Source organism: Geotrypetes seraphini, chromosome 8 (genome assembly GCF_902459505.1).
Source record: "Geotrypetes seraphini chromosome 8, aGeoSer1.1, whole genome shotgun sequence".
NCBI classification, from domain to species: Eukaryota; Metazoa; Chordata; class Amphibia; order Gymnophiona; family Dermophiidae; genus Geotrypetes; species Geotrypetes seraphini.
The window spans coordinates 3,663,436-3,686,599 of record NC_047091.1 but is presented as its reverse complement, the minus strand read 5'-3'; the positions used below and the strand labels follow the sequence as shown (position 1 = coordinate 3,686,599).

General features: G+C 45.3%; 1 protein-coding gene across 1 annotated transcript; it reads right to left on the bottom strand.

Annotated features, from left to right (window-relative positions):
• Window positions 1-298: 298 nt before the first annotated feature.
• On the bottom strand, window positions 299-4,442 carry IRF2BP1 (interferon regulatory factor 2 binding protein 1). The gene has a single exon (XM_033957240.1). It carries the CDS (start codon window positions 4,376-4,378, stop codon window positions 2,885-2,887), a length of 1,494 nt encoding a protein of 497 aa, XP_033813131.1. The 5' UTR covers window positions 4,379-4,442; the 3' UTR covers window positions 299-2,884.
• Window positions 4,443-23,164: the final 18,722 nt, after the last annotated feature.

Genomic DNA, 23,164 nt, shown 5'->3' with positions numbered 1-23,164 from the left:
TGCAGCTCTACACTCTTGAGGAACGTAGGAAGAGGGGAGACATGATCGAAACATTTAAGTACCTCACGGGACGTGTTGAAGTGGAAGATGATATTTTCTTTCTCAAGGGACCCTCGGCCACAAGAGGGCACCCGCTCAAACTCAGGGGCGGAAAATTTCATGGCGACACCAGAAAGTATTTCTTCACAGAGAGAGTGGTTGATCATTGGAACAAGCTTCCAGTGCAGGTGATCGAGGCAGACAGCATGCCAGACTTTAAGAATAAATGGGATACCCATGTGGGATCCCTACGAGGGTCAAGATAAGGAAATTGGGTCATTAGGGCATAGACAGGGGGTGGGTAAGCAGAGTGGGCAGACTTGATGGGCTGTAGCCCTTTTCTGCCGTCATCTTCTATGTTTCTATGTTTCTAAGGAGACAATGTTAATGCCTGATTTTGAATTTTCAGCCTGGAGTATTGTAGAATTGTTTGCTTCTTCCTTCTCAAATCAGCATCATAGGTATCAGAATGCAACAGAAGGATGTGTGAAACCTTGGACTGACCTAAAGTTTCCCTTGGCATCTTTTATTCCTTGCTTCCCTTTCATGCATATTTAAATGCAGATTTGTATGCTATAATGTTTCCCTAAAACTGATGGATATTTCCCCATTTACAGCTTTTTGGTAGTAATCCCATTGCTGAGGATCTAGGACTGCCATCTCACCCAAACCATTCATGAGAGGTTGGTTCAATCCTGGTTTTGTCCTATTACATGCACAGAGATGTAGTTTTCATCTTCCAATGAAAATCAAGGTCTCTACCTCCTTGTATACAAGAAGGAAAAATCGATGTCTATATCTGTTCCAGTTGACTGCATCAGCATACCACGTAAATTAGCTTGGCAGCTCTGGCTAACACACCTAGCAGGGACAGATAAGTTGGAGCCTAGTTCTTTTACCTGTTTCACCTCAAAACTGGATGCTTCAAAGGGCTGGCATAGGGATACAGATGCTGTCACCTCTAGGACTGAAGAGTTCAAGGGGATGGATTCAGGGATACAGCGCATAATACCTCTACAGAGATGCCATGCTACTCTGTTCCAGAAAAGAGACTTTTTGACTAGTTCTGGTTTTGAACTTATATCAACAATTGTGGTGTGAGATTTGTAGTCCCCGACTCCAATGCTTCCGATCCCATAATGTACTATGATATGGTTTTCAGCCTGGCCTTGTCTCTCCTGGAACTGAGAAACTTGGAAGCTCTGCTTACAGGATTGGGTTACCTGTAGGAATAGGTACCGCAATACAATGTTACCTTTAGGACCAGAGGATTTGGAAGATCACAAGAAGACAGAGCCTATCACTTCTAGAACTGGATGAGGCAAAGGAATACAGAGTCTGGCACCTCTAGAACTGGAGGATAGGCACAGGGATATAAAGCCTGTCACCGGGAAGGCACTTCCTCCTTTGCTCAGAAACCTGTGCCCCAGCAGCACGCCAGTAACAGCAACAGAGGAAGCTCATATGAGTGGGCAAGCTGTGATTCTTAGACAGTTACGAGGTAATTCTTTACAGGTTGCCAGAAGTTAGGTACCAGGATGCTGTATGTTAAGCAAGAATTCTATATTGGCAATTACACACGTAATTGCTGTTATTTGGAATACTAGTCCACAGTTACATGCCAACATGTAGGCACAGCCACTTACACCATGTTAATGTCTATGCCTAAATGTTACAGCATGTAATTGTCAGTGCTCTATAACCTTAGCAAGTTAAGTTCTGGACACACTCAAGATCCACCATGTCCACAGACAGACTTATGTGCTATAGAGTTTGCATTCTAAGGAGAATATCAAGTACAGTTGTGTATGTAATTGCAAATTAGTGCCAATTAATTATTTTCATTTGTTCAAACTATTAGGTCCTTTTACTAAGGCGTGCTAGCCAATTTAGCGCATTCTATGGACGTGTTAGCATTTAGAGCGCTAAATCGGCTAGCGTGCCTTAGTAAAAGGGGGGGGGCATGTGTAAGTGTAGGTATTCTATAACCCAGGGGTAGGGAACTCCGGTCCTCGAGAGCCGTATTCCAGTCGGGTTTTCAGGATTTTCCCAATGAATGTGCATGAGATCTATTTGCATGCACTGCTTTCAATGCATGTTCATTGGGGAAATCCTGAAAACCCGACTGGACTACGGCTCTCGAGGACCGGAGTTCCCTACCCCTGCTATAACCTGTGAGCACAAGTAGATTGAGGGGGCTAATGTATACTTGAGACCAGGTCCAGTACCTAATTTAACTCCTTAAACATTCAAACTTTCTAAGCTTTCTGCAAACTGCTTAAAGACTTAGTAAATGGGCTAATCACCACAGCTTTCGAGGAGATTCCCTGCTGCAGTATCTGACTCTCTCAGCCAGAGTCCAGCCCACGTGCCCTTGAACTCAGAATTGCAAAGTTACCTAGTTCTAGGAGGAAGACTTCTGGCCAAACTTGGGTTTGAATTTACATCCCATAGCAATGTGATATTTGTAGTTCCTGATCCTACTCACTGAAATCAGTGTTGTAAGTCCCATAATGCACCAGAAATCCAGGACTGGCCTAAAATCTTTCTCTTGGAACTGGGTAATTTAGTAGATATGTGCACTCCCACCCAGCTCCAGGGGACCCACACCATATACATGGACATCTTCCCAAAAATAAAATACACATCATGCACATGGTCACTCTGAAGCTTTCTGGTTACCCCAGTGACAAGTGCTCAGAAGTTATTAAGGAAGTAGGTGGCTATGGTGATGGGGTGACTGGGGTTGTATGGTTGATCCTTCCCAGAACACCAGGAGACTTCCAGTTGTCCCATTGCCACCCAGCTGGCCGCACAGTGAGCTCTGTCTCTTTTCCAAGGGGTCTCAGGAGTCTCTCTCCTTTTTCACTTTCACATCCCCAGCCAGGATAGTGGCAATCTCACCTTGCATGAAGGCCCAGGGCACACTGGAGCCTGCCAAGGGACATTTCTCCCCACTGGGACAATAGATCTCCCCTCCGGCCCCCTGGGATTTGATGAAGTGCCGTGAGCAGGGAAAACAGAACTTGTGACCAGGTACAGAGGGACACTGTACAAAGTGGGTGTCCTCCAGCCGCTCCCTGCAAATGGTACAGCATAGGGGGATGACAGTCCCAGTGCTGGAAGAGTCAGGACCATTCTGTGTCCCAGAGGATCCAGGGCTTGCACTGGTGGAATGGACGGGATCAGAATCCTTGGGACCCAAGTTGTCAGCAACGTTCTTCAGGGCTGCTATGGGTGAAGGTTCATTATGGTGGGTTCCCTCAGAAGTCACAGGCTGACTGGATGCAGCCACTATAGGGGTATAGACTTGAGACACCCAATGTGGTTGCTGCTCTCCACTGAGCTTGCTGCCCATGCCTGCCTCGCCATCTAGCTCTGGCGAGGCCTTTCGCCGTCGTGTGAGCGAACGAGGTGGCCCTGTACGAACTAGTCCCAAAGGCGCAGAGATAGGCAGGATGGTGCCACCACCACTGTCCAGGTTCTGCTGTGGAATCATGTCCGGGTTGAGTGGCTCCTTGAAAAAGCGTATGGGATCTGTGAAGAGCTCACTGAGCAGATGCCAATCGCCACCCTGCCGCCTCTCATATTCGAGGTACTTGAAGCCGGAGGAGATGACCTTGCTGGAGTCCTTCAAGCAGTCCTGAAACATCTGTTTCACCACAGCTAGGACACTGGCGTAGACTGTGCCCGAACCTCGCGGGTATTCGGTGAAGACTTTCAGCTCAAACTCGTAGCCCGGCTTGGCCACAGCGTCAAAGGCCAGGACCCGGCCCGACAGGCCGTGCTCTTTCTTGAAGCGGACAGTGAACGGGGCGCAGGCGGAGAGGAGGAGGAGCTGCTCCCGCACCGCCTTGGGCTTGCCCTGCCACTCCTCGGCCCGGTTCCGGGCGCTCTCGCTCAGCTCGGCCACGCTCTCGTGTCGCCGCCGCTGCTCCTTCTCGTAGTCGCCGTAAGGGGGCGCCAGGGGGCGCTTGCTCAGCTCGCTCAGCAAGGGGCTGCTTAGGGCCAGCGCCGTGGCCCCTCGCGCCCCCAGCAGCCCCGGGGGCACCGTGCCCAGCAGCGCCCGCCGGGTGTTGGGGCTCTGCCCGCTTCCTTCGGCCCTGGCTCTCTCCCCAGCCTCCTTCCCCAGCTTGGCCGCCTGGGGGCCCGGGGAGCGGGCCTCCTGCAGCACGTGGTCCCTCTTCAGGCGCCGGGCGGTGTCGATGAGGAACTCGATGCGGTCGGCGCCCTCGAAGTTGACGCAGCCGCGGCACACGGCCTCGCTGAAGTCCCACACCACGGCCCAGGGCATCTTGGGCAGGTCGCACAGGTAGCACCACTGGCGCCTGGACGACATCTTTCCGCTCGGCCCTCCTCGCCTGGACTCTTTCCGCTTCGAGGGCGACTTACACAACCGCCCCGCGGCCTTCTGGGAAATGGAGTCCGCTGCGTTGCCGCCATGCTTTTAAAGGGAACCAACACCCAGCTGATTTGCCTCCAGGGTCGCTTCTTCTGTACTTCCTCCAATGATCTTCCCTCCACCTAGCATCAGGCACAGCTTTTCCAAATAGACAGCTGTTAACCAAATAACAAAATCTGCTTGTTGAAAAAACTGAAACATATCCACGCTTACATATTTGTTGTTTTACGGGTTTTCAGTTTGCACAATTTTTTAAAAAAATAAAATAAGCTTGAAAATGATTTGAAATTGAAATGCAGGTTAAATTGGTTGCACAGATAGGAGAGACTATATATATATATAGACAGTAAATGCTCCCTTTGCATGAAACCTCTCTCCTGTTTACTGACTGAACAGCATCTTTTCATTCAGCTACTGCAGAATGGCAGTGGAATGGAAGTTCAGCTTGTGGATGTCCTGAAAATCTGCTGATATAAATCTTCCATCAGTGATAACATCCCAGTGAAGCATGTAATCAAATGAAAACAAGAAGTAAATTTGTGTGGAGCTGTTCTAGGATGCTCACCTCAGATCTGTTCAAAAGTCCTTCTTTTCCAAGTAATAGATTACCACAGTGGTTCTCAAGCCTGTCCCAGGAGCTCCCCCAACTACGTAGGGTTAACAGATTTGTTTGAGCAAAAAAGAGGACACATGGCCCCACCAAATTCCACCTCCAGCCCTGCCTTGTTTTACCCCAGCCCCACCCTGCCCCATTCCACCTCCATACAAACCTGGTCTCTTTCCCAAGTCCGGGCCACATCTGGAAGGCCTCCAAGCATGCGCGGATGTGATGATGTTACACGGATGTGCACATGCATGTGACATCATTATGTCACATCCATGCATGCTCTGTGGCTCTCCAGAAGCAGCCCTGAGCTCAGGGCCTTCCAAAACCTGGCAACCTGCCAGGTTTTGGAAATCCATTTGGGCCCTGGACAGTCCTCTAAAAAGAGGACAAGGCTGGGTTTTCCCTGACATCTGGAAACCCTATCCCCAGCCAGTCAGATTTTCAGGACATCCACAATTAATATTCATGAGAGAGATCTATATGCACTGTCTCCACTACATGAAAAGCTTTCTCATGAATATTGTGTGTGGATATCTTGATATTCTTTGTGGGAGCTCCCAGGACAAGTGGCTCTTTTACTAAGCTGCAGTAATGCATGCTTACTGCAGGTTAAAAAAACACTTCCATGGTGTGTGCTCAGACACCCAGTGGTGATTGTGGGATCAGCACACGCTTCCCATGCACTAATAGAATTTATTTTTTAGCAATGGGGGCATGTCTTAGGATAGCACTGGCCAATTTTTACCACAGCTTAGATTCTCGAATTAGAAGGGCTTGAGCATGCACAGGTGCATGCTCAAAGCCAGCAGAGACTGGGAAGAAGATCTTCAAGCGGCACCGGCACTTGTGGGCTGCATGCCGATGCCAAAGGGGGGGTGAGTTAAAGTTGGTTGGGCGGGGGGTTCCTGTTCTCGCGGGGGGGGGGGGTGATTTGAGCGGGAGGGAGCCCTTTGCGAGCGGGGGGGGAGCAATGCCGGTTATCGGGGGGGTGCTCGCAAATCGAGTCAACACTCGGTTTGCGAGACACGTTTTGTGAGAATATTTTGCTCGTCCTGCAAAACACTCGCAAACCGGGTTACTCGCAAACCGAGGTTTGACTGTATTTGTTTTGAATCTGTCCCTTTTCAACTTTTACGAATGCCCTCTTGTTCTTTTATTTTTTTTGAAAGTTTGAAGAATCTGTCCCTCTCTACTCTCTCTATGCTCTTCATGGTCTTGTAAGTCTCTATCATATCCCCTCTAAGTCTCCTCTTCTCCAGGGAAAAGAATCCCAGTTTCTCCAATCTCTCAGCGTATGAAAGGTTTTCCATCCCTTTTATTAGACGTGTCGCTCTCCTCTGAACCCTCTCAAGTAACGCCATATCCTTCTTAAGGTACGGCGACCAATATTGGACGCAGTACTCCAGATGCAGATGCAGATGCAGACGAAGACTTCTTTCGTTCTGGTAGTAATACCTTTCTTGATTATACCTAGCATTCTATTCGCTCTCTTAGCGGCCGCTGCACACTATGCCATCGGCTTCATTGTCGTGTCCACCATTACCCCCAAGTCCCTTTCTTGGGTACTCTCATTTAATAACATCCCTCCCATCGTGTAGTTGTACCTCGGGTTTCTGCTTTCCACATGTAATACTTTACATTTCTCAACGTGGAACTTCATCTGCCATCTCGTCGCCCATTCCCCTAGTTTGTTCAAGTCCCTTTGCAATTCTTCGCAGTCCTCTTTAGTCCGAGCTCCACTAAATAGTTTGGTGTCGTCCGCAAATTTTATTATCTCACACTTCGTCCCTGTTTCTAGATCATTTATGAATATATTAAATAGCAGCAGCCCAAGCACCGAGCCCTGCGGGACACAACTCGTGACCCTCCTCCAGTCCGAGTAGTGGCCCTTTACTCCTACCCTCTATTTCCTTCCCTCCAACCAGTTTCTGATCCATCTATGTACATCTCCTTTCACCCCATGGTTCTTCAGTTTCCAGAGTAGACGTTCATGAGGCACCTTGTCAAAGGCTTTTTGGAAATCTAGGTATATGATGTCTATGGGGTCTCCTTTGTCCATCCGTTTGTTAATTCCTTCAAAGAAGTGCAATAAGTTGGTTAGGCACGATCTCCCGTTGCAGAAACCATGTTGGCTGATTATCAGAAGTTCGTTTCTTTCAAAATGTTCATTGATGTTTTCTTTTATCAATCCTTCCGCCATTTTCTCCGGAACCGAGGTCAGACTCACCGGTCTGTAGTTTCCCGGGTCACCTCTTGATCCCTTTTTAAAGATGGGCGTAACGTTGGCAATCTTCCATTCCTCTGGGATCATGCCTGTTTTCAGGGATAGATTATACATTTGCTGTAGTAGTTCCACTATTTCCTCCTTTAGTTCCTTCAGAACCCTTGGATGGATTCCATCCGGACCCGGGGATTTGTCAGTTTTTAATTTTTCTATCTGCCTGCGTACGTCTTCAAGGCTCACTTCCATGGATGTTAATTTTTCTGCTTGATCTCCCTTGAAGATTTGCTCAGGTTCCGGTATGTTGGTTGTGTCTTCATTTGTAAATACAGATGAAAAGAACACGTTAAGTCTTTCTGCCACTTCTTTCTCCTCCTTCATCACTCTCTTCCTGTCTCCGTCATCCAGCGGTCCCACCTCCTTCCTAGCCAGCTGCTTCCCTTTAACATATCTAAAGAACGGTTTGAAATTTCGTGCTTCCCTGGCTAGCCTCTCTTCATATTCTCTTTTAGCTTTTTGAACCACACGGTTACATTCTTTTTGATACTTCCTGTGCTCTTTCCAGTTCCCCTCAGTTTTGTCCTTTTTCCATTTCCTGAAATAATTTTTCTTATTGCCTATCGCTTCTTTCACTATTTTAGTTATCCACGCCGGGTCTTTTGTTCAACTCTTTTTGCACCCCTTTCTGAATCTGGGGATGTACAGATTTTGCGCCTCGCTCACTGTGTCCCTGAAGAAAGACCAGGCATGTTCTACCATTTGCCATTTTCTGGAAGTATTCCTAAGTTTCTTCCTTACCATTTCCCTCATTGCTTCGTAGTTTCCTTTCATGAAGTTAAAAGTTGTCGCTATGGTTCTCTTTCCTTTTGGTATTCCAACCTCAATCTTGAACTTGATCATATTATGATCGCTGTTTCCCAACGGACCCACTACTTCCACTTCCTTTGCAGGTCCCCTTAACCCATTTAGGATTAGGTCCAGAGTGGCATTTCCAAGTTCCAAGTTTCCAAGTTTATTAGTTTTTAATATCCCGACCATAAAACAAATGTCTGGCAGGTTAACAATGTTTTGAAAAGGCTAAAAAATTTATAAAATGAAGTGAACGTAAATGACATAGACTAGACGAACTGGAAAGTGAGGGAAGTATGGGAGGGAGGGGAGAAATTACATAATTTAGTAAGAAAAGAGAAGATGGGGAGGGGATAGAACACGAAGGATAGGGTAGCTTTGTTGAGGCAAATACTTACTCGCGGTAAGAAGCAGAAAAAAGAGAGAGAAAGAAAGAAAGAGGGAAGAGGAGAAAAAAAAAAAATAATAATAATAATTTCCTCTTGTTGGCTCTCTAACAAGCTGCTCCATGAAGCAATCTTGTGTAGCCTCCAGGAATTCTGTCTCCCTAGCGCATCTTGAGCTTCCAAGACTCCAGTCTATCCCGGGGTAGTTGAAGTCTCCCATAATAACCGTGTTACCGCTTTTGCATTCTCGCTTTATCTCGGCTTCCATTTCTTCATCGATATCTCCGGTTTGCCCAGATGGACGATAGTATAGGCCCATCTTTATTTCAGGTCCTTTCCTTCCCGGTATTTTAACCCATAGCGATTCCAGCTTGTTGGTCGTCTCTGTTGTGTCCATTTTTGTTGATTGTATGGTTTCTTTTATGTATAGGGCTATTCCACCTCCTTTCTGTCCTGGCGATAGAGCTTGTACCCCGGCAGTGCTGTATCCCATTTGTTATTCTCATTCCACCATGTTTCAGTGACTCCAATGATGTCTATGTCCTCTGCATTGGCCATGGCTTCTAATTCCCCCATTTTGTTTCTTAGGCTCCTTGCATTAGTATATACGCAATTTAGATCCTGGTGTGTTCTTAGTTTCATTTCCTTTCTCTGTGAATCTGTCCTTGGTTTCTTCTCTTTTGCTACAATCTTTCTAACCTCCTCTTCTGGGTTAATCGACTCCTGTAATTTGTCCCTTGTTTCTTCCCAGCCTTTTTTCCCCTCGGTATCTTCACGGGATACCTTCTTCCGAATCATCGACGCTTGGTCAACTGTCGGCTTTCCCCTTCTTCTTAGTTTAAAGCCTGTTCTATTCCTCTCTTGACGTTGTTTGCTAGAAGTCTAGTTCCACGTCAGGTAGTCAAGGCTAATAGCACGCTCGACTTCAAGAGACGATGGGACAAACATGTGGGGTCGCTACAGAGGTATGATAGGGGATAGTCCCCCCCCCCAAGTAACATGTCAGCCTTTTTCAGTAAAATAATGCATGTAAAATAATGCCCGTCCAACTATCGCCCTGCCTCCCTTCTTCCATTCCTATCCAAGCTACTTGAGCATACTGTTCTCCGTCACTGCCAGGACTTCCTTTCAACTCTGTCCTGATGACTCTGCTTCAATCACTGCCCTGTGTCATGGAGGTTACTGCTTCTCTCATACGCCTCGTCCAGTTGGCTGCAGAGGCAGAGTTAGGCCTCCCCCTCCTGTAGTTTTCAACTCCTTCTTCTACCACAGTCTCACTACTTCTCCTCCTCTGCGGTCCACTCAGTCTATCTATTAGCCCCTCACACCTCTCAGAATAGGTGGTCATTTATTGACTCCTGGCTCTTTGTCTTCCTCAAATCTTTGTCACCTTCCCTCATCCTGGGAGATTTTAACATTCATGCTGAGAGCACTGCCAACTCCTGTATCTCAAAGTTCATTGCTCTCATATCCTCTTTCAATCTCCAGCTGTGCTCCAGCACACCTACACACCAAAAAGGCCACTGCCTTGATTTTGTCCTCTTCTCTGACTGCTCCATTATCAACTTCTCTACCTCAACTCTTCCCCTCTCTCTGACCATGATCTCATAACCTTCATGACTCATCACCCTGCCCACCCACCCCCCAAAACGACCAATCCTGACCAATAATTTCAGAAATCTTCAGTCAATTAACTCATGTACTCTCTCTGCCATGTCTCCTCCCCTCTTCTCAAACACTATGCTATGTAAATCTGTCAATGAAGTACTTTCTTCCTATAATTATACTCTCCTCTGCTCTGGACATCCTCACTCCTCCTGTGTCACGCCCTGTAAGGCATGCCAAACCCAGCCATGGCTAACCTCCAATATCCACCACATACATTCCTGTGCCCAGTCTGTGGAATGCCACTGGCTGAATTTGCATGCTCATGCTGACTTCATATACTTCAAAATTCATGTTGACCTCCTTCCAAGCTGCCATGTCGCTTGCATAAGAAGACTATCACACCCATTTAACTGATTCCCTCGGATCCAACACTCATCATCTCTTCACCAAGCTCAACTCTCTATTAAAGGTGCCCTCACCGACTCCTACTTTGCTTTCTCCCCAGACCATAACAAGATCCACAAAATTACCATCAAGTTCTTGACCAATCCACCTCTGCTTCTCCCTCCTCTGGCCTGCCCTGCTGACCTTCTGTCATCCCCTACCACTTTTACCTCCTTCCCAGAAATCATTGAAGAGGAAACAACACATCTTCTTTCTTCCTCCAAACTCACTACTTGTTGCTCTAATCCCATTCCCAGCAGTTTGCTGATCACCTTCTCCCCTATTGTCATCCCCTCTATCTTCCATGTCCTCAGCCTATAATTCTCCACTGCAACTGTATCTGGCGCCTTCAAATATGCTGTAGTTACTCTGCTCCTGAAAAAGCCATCACTGGACCTTACCTGCACCTCCAATTATCGCCCTATCTCCCTTCTTATCCAAACTATTAGAAAGAGCTGGCCACCGCCATTGTCTTGATTTCCTTTCGGCTCAAGCTATCCTCAACTAGGGTTACCAGATTTTACTCCTGAGCTCTTTGGGGATGATGGGATAGAAAACAAATTAAATATATAAACCTGGATTCATGGCCCTTCCCAGTTCTGCCCCGCCCCCTCAACCTGTTCACGTGCTCAGAGCCACATCGGGAGTGCAGGTGTGACACGATGATGTCACATGCATGTGCACATACATGTGACGTCACCACATTGTATTCATGCATGCACAAATGCCCTCCCAACTCAGCCCCGAGCTGGAAGTTTTTCAAAACCCGGACAAAATGCCAGGTTTTGAAAAGACGTTTGGATACCCAGACATGTTCTCTAAAAAGAGGACATATCCAGGTAAATCTAGATGCCTGATAACCCTATCCTCAACTCCCTTTAATTGGGCTTCCCTCCACTTCACACCACAGACACTGCCCTTGCTAAAGTCTCTAATGACCTGCTTCTGGCCAAATCCAAAGGACTCTACTCCATCCTCATCCTCCTTGATCACAGCCTACTTATTGAAACGCTGTCCTCGCTTGGATTTAAGAGCTTTGTTATTTCATAGTTTTCTTCCTATCTTTCTCATCGCACCTGTAGCATAAGCTGTGGAGGATCCTCCTCCGCTGCCTTTCCACTATCGGTCAGCGTACCTCAGGGATCTGGGACCTTTTCTTTTCTCCATCTACACTTCTCTCAGTGCTCTAATTTCATCCCACGGGTTCCAGTGGCACCTTTATGCTGATGACTTGCAAATCTACCTCTCCACACCTGAAATTTATACGGGAATCCAGGCCCGAGTCTCGGCCTGCCTCCTCTGTATCTAAAATCAGCTCCTTATCTTTCCTCCTAAACCTGCTTCTCCCTTTCCCCGTTCTCTATAGCAGTGGATTACACCCTCATCCTCCCTATCTTGTCTCCTCACAGCCTTAGGGTCATCTCTTACTTTTCGCTCCTTCTCCTCTCATATCCAACAGACTGCAAAAACTTGTTGTTTCTTTCTCTATAATATTGCTAACATCTGTCTTTTCCTTTCTGAGTATGTTGCCAAGACCCTCATCCACGCTCTCGTCACCTCTTGTCTGGATTACTGCAATGTGCTTCTCACCGATCTACTGCTAAGCCATATCTCTCCACTTCAATCTGTTCAAAACGCTGCTGCATGCCTCATATTCCACCAAGGTCCACCACATTACTCCTCTCCTCAGGTTGCTTCATTGGCTCCCAGTCCGTCTCTGCATATGTTTCAACCTCCTCTTACAGACACTCAAGTGTACTCATTCTGCATCTCCTCAGTATCTCTCATCTCTTTTTACTTCCTATACTCTCCTCTGGGAACTCCGCTCATCAGACAAGTCCCTCCTCTCTTAGGGGTACCAGATGTCTGGATTTCCCCAGATATGTCCTCCTTTTGAGGACATGTCCGGGGGTCTGGACAGCTTTTCAAAACCTGGCATTTTGTCCAGGTTTTCAAAAGCTTCCCGACATAATCACACTGGGAAAGGGCATCCGCGCATGCACGGACGCAATGCGGTGACATCATGGGCAGATGCCGTCTAGGGGCGGGGGTGGAACGGTGGGAAAGAGGCGGAACTGGGCAGTCCTGGTGCGTGGCCATGGATCTGGATTTCCCCAAAGGAAAATCTGGTAACCCTATCCTCTCTGTACCTTTCTTCTCTACTGCCAACTCCTGTATCTGTCCCTTCCACCTTGCTACATTCTTGGAACAACCTGCCTGACTTGCTCCATCTCTGGCGGTATTCAAAGCCAGACTAAAGGTCCACTTATTTGAAGCTATGTTTAAATACTGACCCAACCAACATATGTCTGTCATTCCCTTAATAGTCCCCTACCACCTTTTAGCCCCCTCTGTGTGTCTGTCATAATTAGATTGTAAGCTCTTTTGTGCAGGGTCTTTCTCTTGCATGTACAATGTACAGCACTGTATGTGCCTATAGAAATAATGAATTGCTGCTGTTGTTAGAGTGGTTGGTATGAAAAATATTTTATATTTTTTAAAATTTGGTAAACTTTATTGAAAACCAAAAAGCAATACTGTACTTTGTTTTCAAAGGACGATATAGATCACGACTACATTCTGCGCAGGTATGCAAGAGTTAAAAATTCTGCTCCTGCCTCAATCAGCTAAGAAACGACATCTTTGCTGACGGGGGGGGGGGGGGGGGGCTGGCAGCGAGCATGCGCAGTGCGTGGATCGTCATTTCCGCTAGCCAACGGTTTCTTGGTAGTGACTCTTGGCGCCTAATTTCCTGTTTACCACACGCTGCACAGGAAGGAAAAGAGAGGAGCAGCGCAAGAGAGATTATGGGGCCAAAATAACAACTGCTCTGTAATACTAAGAAAATTAATTGAAAAGTGCAAAAAAAACCAGAGCTATATGTACGTGTCCCAGGCTGAAAGAATCAGTTCTTAACTCTCTGTCCCTTCCCGCCTATCGCCTAGCCCACTGGTTGCAGTGATGATAACCCTCTGTCTAGAATCCGCAATCAGCAGCTAAGTTTATGTTGGGCACTTACTCTGATTACGTCCAGAGCATCCTCTTGCTGGCTGACCAAGGAAATGATTGATGACAAGCACAAATATATATAATACAAATAATTCCTTATATAGAATAAGAATGCAATCCCACTCTGGATGTATGTATTCAAGGGTGTAATACTAAAATACAAATAAGCCCTCCCACCCTCTCCCCCTTCCCTGGATATGCATGAGGAAATAAACAAAAATTAAAGAATTACAAACAACTACAATGAGGTAATAAAAGATGTCAGCAGGCCCCCAAACCAGTTTCAATATATTGCTATGCCCGCGCGGCTAGCGTTTTATTATATAGGATTTCCACTAGTGGGAAACCCCCAGCTGGTGAAGCTCACTTAGCCTCCTCCAGTCATGCAGCCCAGATCTAGTTTGTATAATTTTGTCTTATTTGTATTGTCACCCCAGTTTTTTTTATTGTACATTTCAATTATGTAATACGCATTGAAATATTTGATATTGCGTAAAATCAAAATTTAATAAACTTGATCTACCGATGTGTGATCTGTGATGCATGTCCTGTGCTGTATTCTCGTTCCCTTTGCTGCTTTAAAAAAAAAAAAAAAATCTACGCATTCATATAGGTTCAAGTAATTGAGTGATTAAGCTGTCTGTTGGCACCGATTGCACAGCATAGGCTTAAGACGTGCTTGGCCTGTGGGGAATTCGGGGTCTCACACAGCCTGCAGAAGCTGAAAAGCGAGGCCATCTGTGAAAATCATTTGTAGCGCTGGCTTTGTGGTGCACAGGGCACTACATACTCAACAAGACACCCGCTGTACATAGAATGAAACCATTAATACTCCTACTCCTTGGAGTGTAGACTAGTTAAAACAGAGAGGACACACTCACAAATATGCACCTGTGTGGCAATGATGTTTCCTTCCACTGTCTCAATATGTACATCTAGAAAAGCAGGGTGAATAGAGAAAGAAAAAGGGAGGAAGGGCAGAGCATGAAGAAAGCCAGAAAGAGCTATGTGAAATGGAAGAGAGTTGTAAAGACTGAAGGGAAAGAGGAAGAAACTGACAGTAAAACAGATAAAATGTGAGAAAAAATGTATTGCTGGCGCTAAAGGGATGGAAAGCCTTTCATACGCTGAGAGATTAGAACCTGGGTCTCTTTTCCATGGAGAAGAGGAGACTTAGAGGGGATATGATAGAGACTTACAAGATCATGAAGGGCATAGAGGGAGTAGAAAAACAAGAGTGCATTCGGAAAAGTTGAAAGGGGACAGATTCAGAACGAATGCTAGGAAGTTCTTCTTTACCCAACGTGTGGTGGACACCTGGAATGCGCTTCCAGAGGACGTTATAGGGCAGAGTACAGTTTTGGGGTTTAAGAAAGGATTGGACAATTTCCTGCTGGAAAAGGGGATAGAAGGGTATAGATAGAGGTTTACTACACAGGTCCTGGACCTGTTGGGCCGCCACATGAGCAGACTGCTGGGCGCGATGGACCTCAGGTCTGACCCAGCAGAGGCATTGCTTATGTTCTTAAAGGAAGGAAAAGAGTGCACAAGCTCACTGCAAGCATTGCTTAATAGGGGGCTTGTACTTTCTCTGGTCCCTGCTGCCCACATGCAGTGAGCTGTAAGTGCAAAGACTTCTAGGGTGGTTCATCCCAATGCTGGAGTTTCAAGGCCAATGAGTAAGGTAGTTCTGGCAGATGCACAATCCAAAAAATTCGTCACTCTTTAATATTTATGATAAATATATGAATACGACAACACCATAGCAAATGGGAGTTATCTCTGGTACATAAGCTGATTTCATATGCGTAGCGCAAAGGGATATCAGATATGACCTACGAGTATTAGCACTCCGGTTTGTATTTATGTCGGTTTGTATTTACGTCGAATATGTCACTCTATGGATGAATTCCGGATCCAAGCCAAAATAATGAAAAAATGATTTTACCAACGGGGGTATCCCCGGGAGGTTATCAAAAGAGCCTATACTCGAGCCAAATATGCCCATCGTGACTGGCTCCTTCAGGAAAAGAAAAAAGATCTTGACTCCACTGAAGGGATTGCCTTTGTTCAGCAGTACTCCCTTCTTGCCCACACTACTACTCAGATAATCATGAAATACTGGCACATAGCTAGATTAGCCAATCCTACCTTGGAGGAGCGCCCCATTTTTTCATTTAAAAGGAAGAAAAATATAGGAGAAATAGTTAATCATAACAAATTAAAGGACATTGGTTCTAGATCGGTAGGATGTCATCTCCCATGTGGCCGTTGCCAGTGGTGTGTGCGTACCATGTGGCTGGTGAATCATGGATCCATCCTTCTACTGGGGTCATCTACCGATCCAGAACTCAAACTAATTGTGACTCAGATCATGTCATCTACCTTATACAGTGTCCTTGTCCTAAGTTATATATAGGTAGAACTAAGAGAGCGATTAGGACACGCTTGACTGAGCACAAATCACGAGTGCATACTCACAATGAAGCTTTCCCCTTGGTTCGTCACTGGCAGCTATGTGGTCACACTTTAAGTGATTTAAAATGGAGAGTTCTTGATAGTATTTCTGTTGGGTGGGAGGGAGGTAATTTTGATAGGAATCTCAATTTAAAAGAACTCGGATGTTTATTTTAAACTCAATGGCTCCAGAGGGGCTCAATGAAACATCTGATTGGCTGGCTCAGGTTGACATTTAAAGTCCATGTTCCTGATCCTGTTCCTTTGTTTAGTTTAGTTTTGTTTAGTTGCCTATTGAGCAGTTCTTGTGGTAGCTGCTCCGTTTAGCCGGCTTTTTCAGCTTGCCGGTTTTTTGCTTATGCCTGCAGGATATGATGTCAGGGAGGGGGTGTATTTAATGGGAGGTGTGCAAGCCGCGGGTTCTTTTCCTGAATGCCGCTGGCTTGACAAGTAGTGTTTGTAAATCTTTGAGGTATGTTAAACTTGATGGGTTATGTCTGAAGTATAGAGATAAGTTATTCTAATCAGTGCTTGTTGCCTGTTTCTTTTTTTAGATCCCCAGCCTTGATAAAGATGTGCGAAACGCGTTGGCACTGGGGAGCTTCATTCTAAAGTTGAAGCATGTTCGCTATGAAGCTAAGTTCATTTAAACTATTTAAATTATTTAATTAAGTATAAAAGAATAAGAAAATCACAAAAAAAGCATTATATATAAAACATATACAAAAATGCATTGCGCAGGGATGAATGAGGAAATGACATAAATACAAACCGAAGAGTGCTAATACTCGTAGGTCATATCTGATATCCTGTTGCGCTACGCATATGAAAGCAGCTTATGTACCAGAGATAACTCCCATTTGCTATTGTGTTGCAATCCAAAAAACTGGCATTCTAATCAATAAATAGAAAATAAGTTTATTTTTCTACCTTTGCTGCCTGGTTATTTTATTTTTATTATGTTGATCCCAGTTTCTGCTTTCATCGTTTTTTCTCTTAACTGGCTTGCCAGAGTCTCCTTGTCCATTTGACACTTTTTTTTTCTTCATGTCCACTATCCATCTCTCTGCATCCCTATCTCTCTGATCCAGCATCACCCATGTCTTCCCGCCATGTTGAGCATCTCCCATCTCTCCCTGTTCTTGTCCTAATCAACATAAATCTTCTTTGCCCCTATGTCCTCCCTCCCCCTATGTACCATTATCCGTCCCTCCTCAGGGGTCTTTTCTTTCCCTGCATGTCCTGCACCTCTCTGTCTTCCCCTCCCCCCCCCAAGTTCAGCACCTTTTTCTCCACATCCCTCTATTCCTTCCTTACCTGACCTCCCTTTCCAGCACTTTCTCCTTGCCCCCTGATGTAGCACCCCTCTCCCTCCACCTTTTCCCCCAAGCAGTACCTGTCTCCATTGCCCCCCTAATGCAGCACCTTCCTTTATTTCCCTTTACAGTATCTGTTTCCCTAATTCTCCCCCCCACCTTCACAACGCAGTACCTCTCACTCATCCTACCCCGCTATCCAGTACCCCTTCTTGCCGCACTGAGAGAAGCATTAAATTGTTAAATTAAACATCCATCAATGGAGTAATGAGCTAAGTGAATGTTTCCTTTCAACAATAGTGATTAAGAATTTTATGGTTTAATTCATATTCATTGAAAATGATAGTTAATGAATGATCATGCTATTTTTTGAACTTCATGGATTATTTATTGAAAGTTTATCCACATTGGTCCTGGAAGATTAGAAAGTGGTGAATGTAACACATTAAAAAAAAGGCTTCAGAGGTGATTTGGGAAATTACACAGTTGAGCCTGACGGTGCTGGGCAAAATGGTAGAGACTTTTATAAAGAATAAAAAGACACTGTATATACATAAGCATAGATTAATAAAGCAAAGCTAACATGGATTTAGTCAAGGGAAATCTTGCCTCACCAATCTATTATATTTCTTTGAAGGGATGAATAAACATGTATTTATTAATTTTCTATACTTTTCTCTCAGGGGAGCTCAAAATGGTTTACATTAATTTTTTCAGGTACTCAAGCATTTTTCCCTGTCTTCTCAGTGGGCTCACAATCTATTTAATGTACCTGGGGCAATGGGGGGATTAAGTGACTTGCCCAGGGTCACAAGGAGCAGCGTGGGTTTGAACCCACAACCCCAGGGTGCTGAGGCTGTAGCTTTAACCACTGAGCCACACACTCATGAACATACTGCAGAAGATGTAAATCACAGCTTTTCAGCTAGTCCTACTTTTCCCTGATCACCGCTGCCCCCTTCAGGTCATATCAAAGCTGGTGACAGCCTTATAGAAAATAGGAGAGGTATGGGAAACTCCCTGAAACCAAGGGCTAGATTCACTAACCTGAATTCTGTGCCTGATCCGTGGCTGATCCCTGCAGGCCCAACCAATTCACAAAACAAAAAAATTCAAATGAGGGCGATTGGAGGAGCGCCTCCCTTCAACCGCATGGATCGCTAGTGTACGATTCCGATGCATGCACAGACCATCTCTTTGTCTTGTCGATGATCTGCGCATGCTCTCTCCGCACAAGAAGACTGCAGGGAAAGAGGCAGGCAAGGAGGGTGTAATCATCCAGAACGTGGCCTCCTAAATGTCTCAGCCCAGGAGTTTGGCTTTCGATGAAATCCAGCAGCTTACAGGACGAGAGCTGAGAGATGGCATGGGCCAGAGCCCCCTTTTCCATTGAATGGCTCACCCAAAGCAGCTGTGGCCAAATGAGCAGGGTTTAAAGCAGGGCAGCGTGTTCTGGAACACGCCATAGTGCAGCCCTGCTTTATGCCCTTAGGCTCGCACTTCAGGGAAGGCAGCAGAGATCCAGAGTCAGGGAAGCCGAGAGCAGGGCAAGATGGGACAGAGAGATATTTTTGTCAGGGCAGAGAGATAAATATTTTTGTCGGGGCAGCAGAGAGCAGGGCGGCAATGGTGCTGGAGAGTCGGAAAGGACGTTTGCGACTGGTCCCCAGCAGTCGCTTCTTGTGTTGATCGGTCAGCCTAGTCAGTTTGCAAGATTTCTTTAGTGAATCGTGTCCCTACCTACTTTGCATGCCATTACCCTCATTTGCATGCACAGATCGGAATCGGATCGGCAGAGAGGTAAGTGAATCGGGCCGGAGTAAAATCAAGTCGCAAACCAATTGGTACACGATCAGTTTGCTTAGTGAATCTAGCCCCAAGTGTCTGATCTGCTCAGATGAATTTAAAACAATCACTGAATGAACAGTAATGTAGTTAAACCATTAATACAGGGGTGTCCAACCTGCGGCCCCGTGAAGTATTTTGTGCAGCCCTGGTCGAGGGCGTTGCAGTGTTTTCCTCTGCTGCCCCTGGGTGTTTACCATCTTGCTGTCTCCCTCCTCTGTCTTGCTGCAGCATTTGTGCGGCCCCAGAAAATTTTTTTGGACCAATGCGGCCCAGGGAAGCCAAAAGGTTGGACACCCCTGCATTAACAAGTCTCTGAGAGGAACAATGAATGCGAGAAAACCACAAGTTAAACAAGAACATAGCCTGAGCATTTATGGAGCTCAATCATTCCTCCCTTTTATTTATATAAACAGGCTCTTCATAATTCCAAAGTCTGACTTACAGAAAAAAATCTTAGCTGTGTAGCTGACCATTAAGTTTGAGTCTGAAAGCAGGTGCATCAGATAATTGCTGGGTGGGAAAGGGGGGATGGCGAATTTCAGTATACCATCTCTATCTACTGGAAAAGATACAGTATTATCAAGATAAGAACTTCTTCCAGTGCACTAAGGATGGTATGCTGAATCATAGGGATGTACCTAAGCAGTCCCCAAGTCTAGGGTGAAGAGATGAGCCTGCATGTAGTACTGAGGACCTGAAAGTGGCATCCACCTAAGCTGTTATGTCTATCCTGTAGAATTTGGCAAATGTATGAAGGGGGAGGACTAGGTGGCCAACCTACAAATCTCAGGAGGAATTGCCCTTGCTTCCACCCAAGAGGAGGCCACTCTTTGACAAATACATCTTCAGTGAAATAGGTGGCTGTTTGCTGCTACCAATGTATGCAGAGGATATAGCTGTACAAATCCATCTAGAGATGGTAATCTTGGAGGTGGGCCTGCCTTGTCTCACCTGGTTGGTTAACACAAAAAGGTGATCTGAGAAACAAAACTCATTGGATACATCCAGGTAACGCAATAGTACTCTTCTGATGTCCAAAACCTTTAGGGTCTTGTCTTTTTCTTGGACCCTGTGGGGGGTGAAATGCTAGCAGCCTCTTGGTTGACATGAAATATCAAAATGACCTTCAGCAGAAAGGAGGGAACTGTAAGCGAGGTCACTCCCGCTTCCGTGATTCATAGAAATGGTTCTCTGAAATTCTGAGACTCTCCTGGCAGAAGTAATTGCCACCAAGAAGACTGCTTTGACCATCCAATCCATGAGGGAAACCTCCTTTAAGGACTCATAGGGGGCTTTTCTGAGTCCCAGTAAGACTAAATTAAGATTCCAGGATGGAAGCGGTTCTCAAATCAGAGGCCATAGTCTCAGGGCACCCTTCAGGAACCTGACTATGGGTGGGCTGCTAGTGAATTTCTCTTCATTTGGCCCCCAAAACAGATGGCCTACTACTGGAACTCTAAGGGACACCACTGCCAGTTCCTTGTCAAGGCCCCCCTGCAAGAACTCTAGTATGGACAAGATAGGGGCAATACCCGACTCTAACTTTTCTATGTTCATCAGGGCTGAAACATCTTCCATGCCAGCATACATTGAAACCATCATCAGCTTTTTGGCTCTGAGTAGCAATGACTACTGAGTATTCATTTTGGATTGTGCTGTGCACTCAAGAGCCATGCTGTAAAACCAAAGCATCCTGGATCTTCTAGGGCAGGGGTAGGCAATTCTGGTCCTCGAGAATCCCAGGCAGGTCAGGTTTTCAGGATATCCACAATAATAATAATAATAATTTTATTTCTTATATACCGCCAAAGCCATAGTAGTTCTAGGCGGTTTACAACGAAGAAGGGCTGGACAATCAGCGAAAATGGTACAATGTTACAATCAAAGAAAATTAGGTGGCAGAGAAAAAATGGTACAACAGACAGAAAAAATGGTACAACAAACAGAAAAAATGGTACAAACAGAAAGAAAGATGGGTACAATTATGGCAATGAAATGGTACAGGGAAGAAGGTCAAGACAATCTGCGTAAAGGACAAAGAGAGATAGAAGGGGCCAGGGTGAGCATAGGGTCTTAGGGTATGAATCGGGTGAAAAGATTAGTTTTTAGTAGCTTCCTGAAGTTTAAGTAGGATGAAGTGCGTGAGATGATGTGGGCCAGCCAGTTATTGTGATGACCTGCTTGGAAGGCAAGAGTTCTATTTAGATATCTTTTGTAACGGCAGGTCCTTAGGGTAGGGTAGCTAAACAGGTGGGTTCTACGTGTGAGTTTGGATGGGCGGTCTAGGATAAAATGGGGTACTAAGTAAAGGGGGGGCCGAGCCAAGGATGGATTTGTAGCAGAAACAGACGAATTTGAATAGCACTCTTGCTTCTAGGGGTAGCCAGTGAAGTTTGTGGTAGTAGGGAGTTATGTGTTCCCATTTTTTTAGTCCGAAGATCAGTCGGTTTGTCGTGTTTTGAATAATTCGCAATCTTTGTGTGGTTTTTTTGAAAGATCCCAGGTAGATGATGTTGCAGTAGTCGACTAGACATAAGATGGAGGATTGCACAAGTAAGCGGAATGAGGGGGCGTCAAAGTATTTTCTGATGGATCTTAGTTTCCATAAGGTGGCGAAGCCTTTTTTGACCAGAAGGTCGGTGTGAGCTTCGAAGGTAAGGTTGCGGTCGAGAGTCACTCCGAGTATTTTTAAGGAGTTTGTTAAGGGAAAGACTTGGCCATCTTTGATTTTGTCGTTTGGGCTTGCCAGGAAGAACTTGGTTTTATCTGAGTTGAGTCTCAGTTTGAAGACGGTCATCCATAGTTCGATTTGCGTTAGGATTGAAGCTAGGAGATTGTTTATCTCGGGGGTTATGTTGGAGATGGGGAAGACTAAGGTGATGTCGTCAGCATAGATGTAGAATTTGATCTTCAAGTTTAGCAGTAGATTCCCTAGGGCGACCAGGTAGATATTGAACAGCGTGGGGGACAGGGGGGGAGCCCTGTGGGACTCTTTATTAACATAACTCAAAAAGAAAATAGACGTCTCCAAATCATCCAAAACACAGCAGTAAAATTAATATTCAATGCAAAGAAATTTGATCATGTTACCCCCTTACTAATTAAATCACACTGGCTTCCTATAACCCACCGAATTACCTTTAAAATACTATTTTTGGTTTTCAAAACATTAAACTTCAATGAACCCCAATTTATTGCAAAAATGATTGTCCCACACAAATCTGCTCGTTCATTAAGATCCTCTTCATTAAATTTGCTATCAGTCCCTTCATTAAGAATCATAGGCACAAGACGCAATGATATATTCTCTGTAAAAGCGCCCACACTGTGGAACTCCCTTCCAAATTTTATCAAAAACGAAAAAGACCTTGTTGCGTTTAAGAAAATTTTAAAAACATATTTATTCCAGGACGCATTTGACCTATAAAACATAGTCTTTTTTAGGTTTCCATACCCTTCTTTTTCATCTTAACCCATCTTCACCCAAAGTGTTTTTACCCTTGGATGTTAAACTTTAATAGATAACAAAATTGTAACTTCTTCCCTTGCTTCCCACCCCTTCATGTTCGTCAATCTTTGTCAGTTTCTTAAGTGATTTTTTATCAACTAAATGTATGTCTGTCTCTTAATTGATTTTTATTAACTAAATGTATCTTAATTGATTTTTATTAACTAAATGTATTGCCACACTTTGATGGTTTTTAATTGTACATCGCTTAGGTATTGTGATAAGCGATTCATCAAATAAAGGTAAACTTGAAACTTGAAACTTGGCCCAGCTGGCGGAATGGGAGTTGTCGCTGTAGACTTGGTAGGAGCGTTGACCTAGGAAACCATGGAACCATTTTAACAAGTTGCCTGAGAGGCCGATAGACTCCAAACAATACAGAAGAATGGCATGATCAACCAAGTCAAAGGCACTACTAAGATCTAATTGTAGGACTAGATCACTTGAGCCTTGGCTGAACAGGTTGTGAA

Bases quoted from the DNA above. Each gene is read 5' to 3' on its own strand.
- IRF2BP1 (XM_033957240.1), bottom strand. From the start codon at position 4,378: ATGTCGTCCAGGCGCCAGTGGTGCTACCTGTGCGACCTGCCCAAGATG.